The 12,538-nt window shown below is 45.4% G+C and overlaps 1 protein-coding gene across 1 annotated transcript in view; it reads right to left on the reverse strand.

Moving 5' to 3' along the window:
* Positions 1–12,538, reverse strand: part of LOC102455214 (NACHT, LRR and PYD domains-containing protein 3-like) — a 44,319-nt gene that overhangs the window by 14,300 nt on the left and 17,481 nt on the right. Inside the window, exons 4-6 of the mRNA XM_075928800.1 lie at positions 5,918–6,203; positions 4,168–4,308; positions 6–1,752 (exon numbers count right to left, since the gene is read on the reverse strand). Coding sequence (XP_075784915.1) covers positions 6–1,752; positions 4,168–4,308; positions 5,918–6,203 — 2,174 coding nt within the window. The remainder of the gene's footprint in view (positions 1–5; positions 1,753–4,167; positions 4,309–5,917; positions 6,204–12,538) is intronic.

A 12,538-nucleotide genomic window follows, 5' to 3' on the forward strand; every position in this document is an offset into this window, starting at 1 on the left:
CTTACAGAGGAAAAAACCATTTCCATAGCTTTGCTATCCATCCTTCTTGTTCTCCAATCCCAAGAGTACAATTACATAGGTAGAGCGCCTGCTTCCTATGACAGTTTTTTACACAGAATGAAAGAGCAATTTCATCCATTGTTGTGAGTTTGAGGTGTTCCAGCCTAATTTCTTGGAAATTATCCATTGCACTTCTTGCAATGTCTTCTTCCTGACTCTCATACAAGCAGTGAAACAATTCAAGCTGGTCATCCATAACCTCATAGGTCTTATAGGACAGAGAGGAGATTCTTTTAGCTTCTGCTTCAAACCACGTCAATAAATTATCTTTTATTCCAGACGATGTTTTACAATGTAATTTTTTCTCCATGTCATTTAGTCTTTCTTTATTTGAGAGACCAAACAAGAAACGCACTGTTGGCATCAAATAATTATTTCTAGATATTCCATAATTTTTTAGCAAGCTTTTCACATCTTTCTTAGGATACATAGATTTTTTCATTCTCTCTTCATCTTCCTCTAGCACATAGAACAAAGCTGCAAAAAACTCTTGGAAACTCAAGTGAATAAAGCTGTAGACATTTTCATATTCTGTATCTTTCTGAAAAATGTTTTTATTCAGAAAGAGAGACTGAATGTTAGACAAGGACAAATTGTGTTTCTTCAGATCATCTTCTTCAAACAGTATTTTTCGTTCTAAAATTCCATCTGCAGCCAATGAGCAAAGCTCCCAGAGGTTAGATTTAGAGTGTTCTATTGTGTCACTGAAGTGATCAGTTAGCAGGGTGTAGAGAAAGAGCAAATATACTGATGTGGTTGTTTTTGAAGTTTGTGCAAGGTTTTCTCTCCTTTCCATTTGTTGTTTCAGAACCGTGCAGATGATCCAACACACAATGGGGACAAAGCACATGGTGAAGAGCATTTCATTTTCTTTGACAAAGTTAAAGGCTTGTGTTGCTTTCTTTTCATCACAAAAGAATTTATGAAAATATTCTTTCCTCTCATCTGCAGAAAATCCCATGATCTCTGCATATCTTGGAAATCTCAGATTCATCCTTAGTTTTTCCCGAGCTGTTAGTCTCGTAGTGATCAGCAAAAAAGATTTTTGAAGAACCTTCTTTCTCAACAAACTGCACAGGATGGTTTCCACTGGCATCTTCTCAAATGGGTCAGTGCACAGGCTAACGTCATCAATATCTAGCAAGGAATTTAATTCATCAAAACCATCTATTATAAACAGGAGTTTTTCTGGCTTCTCAAAGATTTCTTTAATTGGTCCTTCTCTATCAGGACAATTGTTCAAAACCAAATCAGCAACACTTCGATATTTGGAACCGCTTTGATTTTCAAGAATATGTTTTATTTCTCTGCAATTTATATAGAAAACATAATCAAACTTTTTCCAGTAGAGTTTTCCAGCTGCCCAGTCCAACATGATCTTTCTCGCTGTCATTGTTTTCCCAATCCCAGCAGCTCCCTGCAGCACAACAGTTCTTGAGCTTTGTTGATTTCTATCAGGATCAAATAAAAGACTAATCTGAGTGAGACTGGTTTGTTGAGCCATCAGTTCTGCATGTCTTCTTCCTCTGGTGGTGATTTCATGTTCTTTTTCCTCCCGCCCCCGATGTTCCTTTACAATAAGCAGTTCCGTGTATCTTTTGTTTAGACACACATGTTCACCTCGGCGAGCATTCCTGTCTTTTATGACTTCGTATTCTACTTGTATATGTTCTCTATACTTCCTCTGGTAAGCTAATTCAATGAAAATGGCATAAAGCATTAGACATACTGTGTACATTTGTTCAAACAATGGTCATGTGAACTGCCACTCATTAGTTAGATCCAGTAATTGGATGAGAAAAAATTTTGGTGGCATTCTACTATTCGTGTTCTGTCCCCACTCCCTCCGTTTCACCCAATAGCACCACCATCACGTGACTTGACAGTTTGCTAGGATTTTACATGTTAAAAATAGTCTTTTGTCTTTTACAGTTTAATTACTTTGTTCATTGATCATCTCTCTCCTTGGTTCTCATTCATCAGTGCACTTAAGCACAGATTTAAGTACCATTACAATGAATGAGATTTGAGATGTGCTTAAAGTTAAGAATTTCTTTTAGTTTCTATCTTATTTCTCTTTTCTCCTCCCTTTCCGCACAGTATCTTTTTACTATTTCTGACTGCTTCTCTTCTTACTTCTTGGTTATATTTTCTCTTCCCTCTTGTTCATCAGCTCTTTTAATCTCTTTCTGTTTTTCCTACCTCTGGATACTCTTCTCTGCTTCCCCCTCCACTCCTATTTCTTGCTTCTGCCTCTCCACACGCTGCAGGATAGGACTGGACACTGATATTCAGTCAAGGCTCATCTCTAATCATGAGTAGTGCAGTATGAGAAGTGCCACTGATTCAGTGGACAGCTGACTTGCTTATGAAGGCTTGCTCTCCTCTATGGGCTAAGGTCCCTAACTTGACTACATCTTCCCTGATGCACCATGGTTTTCTCTCTTGTTGAGCCACAAGGTGCATTGTGGGAGATGTAGTCCAGAAAGAAGAAAGGGCCCACAAGGCAAAAAAAAGGTCATGAGGAATATGAACTATGAATCCCATCCAGAATTCTAGGAGCACTTTGGAATGTTACATTAAAAGTGTTAAAATATCCTTCAAAATGATTTAAACCATGGGCACCATTTAACCAGTCTACATGCCATGTGCTAACCATATGAAACAAACAAAAAGTGTGTTCTAGCCTGAGTAGAAGCACACAGAACAACCAAAAGGCATTACATTATTCAGTAATATTCACATGTGAAGCATTTCTACAAATAGTTATCACACAATTCCTAATACAGGATAAATGGATCCAATATGAGCACAGAAATTTACTTCTTCATAGCAAGCAACTCTGCATGTGTCTATCTGGAATTCGTACAGCTATAAGGGCATGTCTACATTGCATTCCTCCTTCGAGAGATGAATGCAAATTCAGACAAATTAAATTGCAAATGAAGCGTGGATTTGAATTTTCCATGCTTCATTTGCATAATGGCATCCAGCCGCTTTTCCGAAGTACCATATTTCGAGAAAAAAAATGGGGTTACAGTAATTCCTCATTTAACGCTATAGATATGTTTCAGAAAATGATCGTGTTAAGTGAAAACTTGTTATGTGGGGTCAATTTTCCCATTGAAAATAATGGAAAAGGTGGGGATTGCATTTCAAGAGGTGGTGTCTGTTGGGACTGGAACATAAGGTTGGGGGAGAAAGGGGACTGGGTTACAGCAGGGAGGGGAGGTGTTTGGCTCTGGTGAAGGGAAAGGGAGGAGAGGGGAGGGGGATTGGGTTGGGAGTATGCCCCTGTGATGGGTCTGCCAGGACCCGCACTGCGTCCGGCGAGGGGAGGTCGCTAGGGAACCCTCTGCCACTTTGCAAGGAGGGAAGGGAAGCCCCGTGCAGCCACTGGCGATGGGCCAGCTGGGAAAACGCAGCCACCGGTCTGCAAACGGGGGCAGAGGAGAGGGGGCAAAGTGTCCAGCAAGGGGGAGTCAGTGGGGAACGGCGCAGCAAGCGGTGAACCCTGCACCACTTTGTAGGGAGACGGGGGAAGCCCTGCACAGCCACCAGTAATAGGCCAGCTGGGGAAATCATGTTATTTCAGGAATGGTCGTGTAATTCAAAAAACGTTCCCTAAAAAAAAATCGTGATATTGTGAAAACGTGTTAAGCGAGCACGTGTTAAATGAGGAATTACTGTATTTTGAAAAGAAACCCTTCCTTCAAAATAACCCTTAAACCTCTTTTTTTAAGGAGTAAGGGTTATTTCAAAGGAAGGGTTTCTTTTAGAAATAACCCCTTTTTTTCCTCGAAATATGGTATTTTGGAAAAGCATCCGGATGCCATTATGGAAATGAAGCGCAGGAAATTCAAATCTGCACTTCATTTGCAATTTCATTTGTCTGCATTTGCATTCCTCTCTCAAAGGAGGAATGCAATGTAGACATACCCTAAGATTTTGGCCCTAACATTTTAGAATATTTGTTCTTTCTTCACAGGTCAATAGGGCAGTCCTCTATTTGTATTTATTGTTTTTCTCTGAGTTCCCCGCATTTGATATGCAGCTTTTTGGCATAACTGCTCAGAAGTGGACACAGTATGCTAAGCACACTCTTACCAGAGGCTTTCAGAGATGGATTATCAACTTGCAACTCCTTAGCATGATGTGTCTCTGCGTATGGTCCCTGATTCCATTGTCTGTCGTTCCCTCTTGTTTCTTCTTTAACTTGTGCTGTTTTCTTCTTTTCCTTTGACAAAACTAACAAGGGAGATTAACTGCAACAACTACAGACTAAGGGGAAACCATCCGCTATTGTAGTCTTACATCTCGTATGTAACAAGTGATCAACGCTCCCCAGCACCTGCTTATGAAATGCAACAATCAAAATGAGACCCAAGTATTACAGTCCACAGGAAATTAGACTATTATGTGCCACAGGTGGGATTGGGCTGCCTGCCTGTGGCACATAATAGGCTAATTTCCTGTGCCTGAGAAACCAGCAATGCAGGGGAGTAAGATACATGCAGATAATCCTGGAAAGCCACCTGCTCCCACACACTGCAGAGGGAGAGGGAAAAAACCCAGAGTCAATGCCAGTCTGCCCTGAAGTTTTACATGCACTAGGGATGTATTAGTGTAGTTGATTAACTGCTTAATCACACCTTCCCCACCAATATATTTTTTAGCAGGCTAACCGGTCGCCCAGCTCAGTCCTGGGTGATGGGTCCAGGACCTACCCCTGCTGCGACTGCCTTTAAAATAAATTAGGAGCTAGGCAGGCAGGCAGCCCGGCTTAGTGCTGGCTCATGCCAGGTCCAGGAGCTCAGACCCCCACCCCCAGACAGTGGCTACTGCCCCCTGTACTGCTGCTTCTGTATCAGAGGCAACACCGCAGTGCAACAGGCAGCGGGTCTCTGAAGGGAGCTGGTTTTTAAATTGGCTCCCTTCGTGGACCAGCTCTTGCCTGGCACCCCACACTGTTGCCTCTGATATAGAGACAGCAACGTGGAGTGGCAGGGGGTTCTCAGGAGTGGAGTTGGAGTGTGCCCCCACCCCTTGGGACTACAGAATAGTCAAGTAACAGATAAGAATTCATGGGGTTACTCGACTATTCGATTAAGTAATATCTAACGTCCCTAACCAATATCTAGCATTAGAAAATCCTATCCTGGGTTTTAAGATGGCATTGCCACCTCACCCATAACTACAGTGTCATGGACTCTATTGCTAGAATAGAGCTAGATTGGACCCGATGTTTGTGCTGATGTGGAAGGAGAAGGCCTGGTCCTAATCATATGATTAGGGTTGGTGTGGCCCATGAAAGCTCATAACCTATTAAACCATCTTGTTAGTCTTTAAAGTGCTACATAGTTTTTCCTTTTGTTTTAGCAAGATCAGATGAATACGGCTACCTCTGTATTACTGGTCCTAATCATACACCCTTGTAATTCCCACACAAGAACTAGGGGTCATTGCAATACCTGCTCTGTGGGCAGCAAAGGACGTGTATCTTTGGGGGAACCCAGCACCCTGAAGTGACAGTGAGAAGCAAAGAGGAGATAAAGCCCTGACCCTCTTCCCCTCCACCTCCCACAGCTGAGCGGTAGCAGCACATGTGGGAGACTATTGGAGCTGGATAGAATTTATTTCTCTCCTCCCCTCCTTCCCCCTCTCCCTCCATGGAAAATTTTGAGTTTTGGGTAGAAAAGGCAAAACAAGCAAGCAAGCAAACAAACAAAAACCCTTAAAAGCTACAAAGTTTGGGCTGAAAACATCATTCTTGTCATCAGCCTGTTTCTTGTTCTACTCTCTTTGCTGCTGCCCCAGGGAACATTCTTGGATTTTATGATAACTTTGGGTTTCTTACCTTTCTCACTTCCTGCTCTGAGTTGTGCAGCGGACTCTTGGAGGTTGATCTGAGTGAGAACATCTATGGTTACATCTACTGCAGCAGCTCCACCGTAGGATTCCATCAGGAGGTTCTTAGTGTCTGTCCAGTCGGCGTTCTCCAGCCGACCTCGGCGGATGGGACCCTTCCCCTCAAAGTCAGTGTGTGAGAGTTTGTCTTTAAATCTTTTGAAGGCCTCCTGAGGAAGGTCCTCAAGGATACTTAGAAGCAGGTCGCTGATTCCGCTTCGGTTTTCCATCACCAGGTATCAGCAAGCAAAACTCAAATGCAAAGTCCCATCATTAATAGTTAATAAGTTATAGCAACTCTTATTCCTATGCAGAGGGAAGAAGTGTAGCCTAGTGATGAGAGTGATGTTTTTCCGTGCCTCAGTTTCTTCATGTAAAATGGGGACAATTGTGCTCATCTAACTGCCACGGGCGTTATGCCACTTAGTTACTGCTTGTAAAGGCCATTGCAGTTTAGGATGAAAGGTGCTATAATAACGTATTTATCATCAAATGGATTTTCAGAAAAATTAATGGATCATGTAGCCCTGTGGAGCATAGAGAGCAACATATAGCCACAGCCCGGTGCAGCTACCGGTACCTGAAGTTGCAGGAACAGCTATAAAGGAAACATCCAGCAATTATAAAAATAAAAAAAGATCTCCAAGCAAGCAGCAAAATGGGCTCTGTCCAGAAGATTTAACGATCTCAGGACTGTTGGCTGCAAAGAGGAAGGAGCTGTGGAGAGGCAACAAACGAAAGCGGAGGAGAGGTTTTCAGGGCCTCTTTCCCATGAAAATCTGAAATACCACATGCAGGAGTCTGCATTTTAGTTGATTTTAAAGCAATACTGATTTTCACTTCCCCTCTGGACATGTCTGCCCCGCTCATGCTCTCTCCCTCCATCTCACAGGTGCACTGTGGACAGATTCCATCCCCTTTTATAATCCCGATGTGCTGCTCAGATGCTCACCCCCACCAAACAGGAGAGAAAACAAACGGCTTATTGATTACAAGAAACCTGGCTCGGTCAGTGGAGGTGGAACAACACACAAGGCATAGGAAGCACAGGGAAAGTGAGGAGGGGATGGTGCCTGCCTAGGGTTTAAAACAGAGGAAAGGGGCTGGCTGGGTGTCTTCAGAGCAGAGCTGGGGGACAACAGAGAGGGGAAACTCCAGCTCTGTAAATCTTTACACCGCTGGGGAGAAAGTGTTAACTGACACCCTGGATTTCTGGACTGACACTCAAAGCCTTTTAGACAAGCTGTCATGTGAATCACCAGGGAGAGGCAGGTTCAGGCTGTGTCCTTTGCATCTTACCCAGCCGTGTTCATACGAAGCAGCCACATGGGCATAGTTGGGTTCCGAATAACAGTGCTGACCCAGGCACTAAGGACACAATATTACTCTCGGAGGGGTGTGTGACTCTGAGTAGTTTGTTGACAGGGCTACCTGCCAGTGCCCAGACAGGTAAGTCCCGCCATTACTGCCTCGGCAGCACCCAGGGAATGGGCTCATAGTTACTTTATGAGCACTGGTGCAGCTGAGTGCCTCGGTTAAGTTGGAATGAACCCCCGTGTCACAGAGGGGCTGCTGCTGCTGAGAGTTTATCCACCAGCCTGGGTTGGGGGACACATTTTCAGTTATGATCAATAATGGGAAATAAACTTCAAAATTCCTTTTATTTTAAATGTGGGTATTGCCCATGCCTGAGACCTACTGTAAATGGGCATGCAAGTTGGACATTTGCAGTGTCTGCAATTCCTTATCCAGAGTGGAAAACAAAAGTTGGACCAAAACTTTGGAATGCAGCTTTTTAAAATGTTTTCCCTGAACATCTGAAAGCTCATGATCCCGTCGACATGTTTTGTTAGTCTATAAAGTGCTACCAGACCATTAGTTGTTTTTTAAGTTTTTCCTGTGCAGACTAACTCGGCTACCCCCTGAAACTTTTTAATCCCCTGAACATGTTATTAAAGGGTTTAGGGGGAAAATTATCAAACATCCCAATTGCTTATGGAGAGTCTTTGGCCAAACTGGGCGCACGTGCAGGGTGCCATGGCCAGGGGATGCCACACAGGGCTCAGGATTCCCCTCACTGGCTGCTGCATAAACTCCTCTCTGGCCACTTCCTGGTGCTGGGCCTGCAGACTGCTCTCTGCTCCCTCTCCTCCGCCCACTCACTCCCCAGCCGGCCAGCTGAGGATTCCAGATACATCCTGCTCCCCACCCCCAGCCCGGAGTTGTGTGGAATGAGTCCCTCTCTGCTAGCGCTGCTCTAAAGTTTGCAGCATGTGAGTGAGCTGGGGGAGCCAGGCAGGGCTGAGAACAGAAGGGGGGGGGGTACCTGAAGGCTGGGAAGAGAGGAGGGGCGCAGAGGTCTGGGAGCACAGCCGGGCACGGGACTTCAGGAAGGAGGAGGAGGAGGAACTGGGCTGAGGATGGCTGGGAAGGAGAGGCCAGCCAGGGGAGAGAGAGAGAGTGTGTGTGTGTGTATATGTGTGTGTATGGGAGGGGAGTGCATTGTCTGGCTCAGTGAGTGAGCAGCCAACAAACTAGGCCCTCCTGTTATCAGGCTGGTGTCCTTGAGGGACAGTAGCTGTTCTAAGCTGCCCCACAGTGCACCTGCACTTCTCTCCTCTAATGCCCACCTTCCCTAACCTGCTGGTAGTTCCCTGCAGTCTCCCAGTCTCCTTTTCACTCTTCCTCAATCTGCTCTGAAGTTTTAAGCCCAGAAGTTTTAAGGATCCTCATTGGATTTTTTCCTCTCTCCCTCCCCCAGCAGAGATCAGCAGCAGACGTGGGCTGGGAAGCGGGAGAGGCACAGACACTACCTGACTGGGGAGGAGGGAAAGTAAAAGGAAAGTAAAAGAAGGTTCAATGATTAACAATACGCCTGTGTCAACAGGAAACTGACTCTAAAACAGAAAGGGCGGGGGATGTACCTGGAGCCGAAAAGCAGCAGCCCAGGCAGCAGAATTAGCTGGGGCCGTGTGTAAATCAGGGCAGAAAAAAGGGGGGTGCCTGAATAGAATTCCTTTTCTTAGTCACCTGCTCATCCCAAGCACCTCTCTGCTTTTCAGGCTTAGAGGGAAATGCAAAGGCCATTTGGGAGGTGATGACCCAGAGCTGTGGCAGCCAAGGGACTGGAAAAGGGCTGGACTCAGCCACTGGTATCAGCTATTGCTTTTTTACAAAAGGAAGACTCCCATGGCACCTTAGGGTTTAAAACACTAGCCCCCTAATTCGAACTAGGGAGGCTGATGTAGGCATTCCAAGTTGCAAATGAAGCCTGCTATTTAAATATCCCAGGCTTTAATTGCATCTTCCCATCGGGGTGCCATTTTTAAATCCCCCTTGTCCAAACTAACTGCCCGCGGCTACACGCGGCAGTCAAACGTTAACTCGAACTAAGTCCTTAGTTCGAGTTAACTGTTACACCTCACAAGTTACACATCCTCCTGTAATGAGGTTTACCAGCTAATTCGAGTTAGGACTTTATTTTGGAATCCCGTTTCACTGCTGCGTGTAGATGTGGGCAGTTACTTCAGGCTAGTCAATTTCTAAAAGTGGCGACCAGCCAGAACAAACAAATCAAGCGCGGGATATTTAAATCCTGTGCTTCATTTGCAATTTCGGTCACCCTCATTAGCCTCCCTAGATTGATCTAAGGGGCTAGTGTAGACATACCCTGAGTCTCTAAGGGTACGTCTAGACTACCGCGTTTTGTCGACGGAAGTTTTGTCGACAGATACTGTCGACAAAACTTCCGTCGACAAAGAGCGTCCAGACACATTGAGTTCTGTCAACAAAGCAAGCTGCTTTGTCGACAGAACTCTGTAGTCTGGACGCAATGTTACAGGCAATAACACCTTCTGTTGACAGAGTTCTGTCGACAGAAGGTGTTATGCCTCGTAAAATGAGGTATACCAGTATCGACAAAACTGCTGAGTTCTGTCAACGTTATGTCGACAGAACTCAGCGGTAGTGTAGACGCTGGTATAGTTTTGTCGACAAAACTAGGTAGTCTAGACACACCCTAAGGCTATGTCTACACAGCAGAGTTATTTTGAAATAACTGACGTTATTCCGAAATAGCATAGTCAGTGTCTACACACAGGCAGTTATTTTGACATAATGTCAAAATATTGTCGAGCTGGAGGACTGCTTACTCCGACTCCTGTAACCCTCATTGTACGAGGAATAAGGGAAGTCGAAGGAAAAGTGCTCTCTCTCAAAATAACTGCTGTGTAGATAGCACCAAAAGTCAAAATAAGCTATTTCAACTAAGCTACTCTATTAGCATGGCTCAAATTGAGTAGCTTATTATCAGTTTAGCCGTGCTGTGTAGATGTGCCTTAAGGTGCCACAGAACTCCGTGTTTTTGAAAATATGGACTATTACAGACATACTTTTGAGGCTATTTCTTTTTTGTCATTCAATTGGATTTTGGATCATGGCTGACATCCCAGCCATTCAGTAAAACACTTCCCTGTGGCCTTCTGACATACACACAGAGGGGTCTCACTGCCACATCCCTACCCTAGCAGAAGAGGGAAGAGGAGGGGTAGGCAGCAGTGTGATCTCCCACCTCTGTGCTTCCAGCAGCCTATGCTGGCCACTGCCAAGCTGGAGCCTCTGCATTATTTATTGACAAATACAATTTACATAATAGTATATCCTTTGGTATATATGGTTGTGACTACTTTCTTCCACTATTTGATCTGAGGAAGTGGGTCTGGCCCACGAAAGCTCATCATCTAATAAACCATCTTGTTAGTCTTTAAAGTGCTACATTGTCCTGCATTTTGCTTCAACTACCCCAGACTAACACGGCTACATTTCTATCAGAATAGTATAGACTTTCAAAATACTGTGCACTGAATTTTTAATGTTTTGGTGCAGAATGTCCTCTGGCATATGGGGCACCGGGCAGTTGTGTGTGTGTGTGGGGGGGGGGGGCTGTGAGAGGTGCTGGGCAGCTGTGGGTGGGAGGGTGCTGGGCACAGGAATCTGCGAAGGAGATCTCTGGGAGAGGGGCCACTGGGCGTAAGGGGATGGGGGCACTGAGCAGGGAAGTGGTGTGGTAGGCACATTGGCAGTGTAGGGGTGGGGCTGGAGGCTCAGGAGGGAGGGAAATGCAGGGGTGGGAGTGAAGGTGACACTGCAGGTGTTGGAGTGAAGGGGCTGGAGCACAAGGACACAGTGCAGGAGTTAGGGTGTAGGAGGGAGCAGGAGTTAATGGCAAAGGGAGAACAGGATGGGGGTGCAGGGGTTATGGAGCCCATGGGGACCAAGGGAAATAGGGGGGACATCATCATACTTGGGGTGGGGGCAGGTGTATCAAAATACAAGTTCACTCAGAGCACCATTTTCCCAAAGGCCGGCCCTGGATTGACTCCTGTTGGAATTCAGACACTAAAGTGCACAGCAGAGGGGCTTAAGTTCTCCTTCAAGTGATTTTTCAATGCTCGCTTCCTCCCTAAGTTTACATTAGGACTGCGACGTTCTCTTTGTTCTCATTCCCACACACAGACCTGCGACTGTATTTGCAAACAAAAGCAACATTTTTCTCCCTTAAGGTTTAAATACAAGACATTAGAATCTCTTCCTAAAGCTACATCTGATTTAGTTCAGTTGAAATACAATGCACTGCAGTATGGGCTTACCTTGAGTCTCTGGAGAGAGCTGGTTTAGGTTGAATTGGGCTTTCAAAATGCACCTTGAGAAGGAAGCTTGTGGCTCTCAAGTGTTGCAATAGAAAACATGTTCACACGTATAAGCGTCCCGCTGTTTACTGTCTGCCGCCTCAGCTTGAAATAAGCAAACTTTGTTCTGACTGATAACCTGTGAGAGAGAAGCAGTGTTTACAGGGCTATGTTCCTCTTCTGGGTTTTCTACATGGGACCTCCTCTGCAGAGCAACAGGATGGATTTCATTGATAAGAGCCTTTTGAACTGTGAACTATGGGAGGAAGGTGGGTAATTACCTTGCGAAACAGGCTGAGTCTGCACTTCAGCTGGGAACATGCCACCCTGTGCAGATAGACAGACCTGTGCAAACCCTACTTGAGCTAGCACACTAGAAATAGCCATGTGGCCCTGACGGCCTGGGTGGCACCTTGGGTTAGTAGCCACCCAAATCTATATCCAGGGTGTGGGCAGGATTGTACTCGGGTACCTAGGTCAGACAGAGCTAGCACAAAGCTGACTGCTCATGTGGGGATTTACACCTCCCAGCTGCTCTGTAGAGATGCCCAAAGTGTGTTTCTTTGGGGCTAGTTGTTGGATCACTAAGGGGAGCTTTTGTGCTTTCAGTCCAGTGAAGCGGCTCAGTCACACCACGGCAGCTGCTGTGCAAATGGGAAAGGAGCCTAGAAGGTGACAAAAGAAAGGAGAGAAGCTGCCATGGTTGGCCCTGACTTGGCCCAGATACATCTGAAATGATCCAAATGCTGTCACACACACACACACACAGGAAGTGTGTCAAGCACCTACCTGCACAAGGGCTCAGACTCATAGACTTGAAGGCCAGAAAGGACAATCGTGATCATCCAGTCTGACCATGATAGGCCACAGAACCTCGTCCAGCC

The sequence above is a fragment of the Pelodiscus sinensis genome, chromosome 4, assembly GCF_049634645.1.
Source record: "Pelodiscus sinensis isolate JC-2024 chromosome 4, ASM4963464v1, whole genome shotgun sequence".
Taxonomy (NCBI): Eukaryota; Metazoa; Chordata; order Testudines; family Trionychidae; genus Pelodiscus; species Pelodiscus sinensis.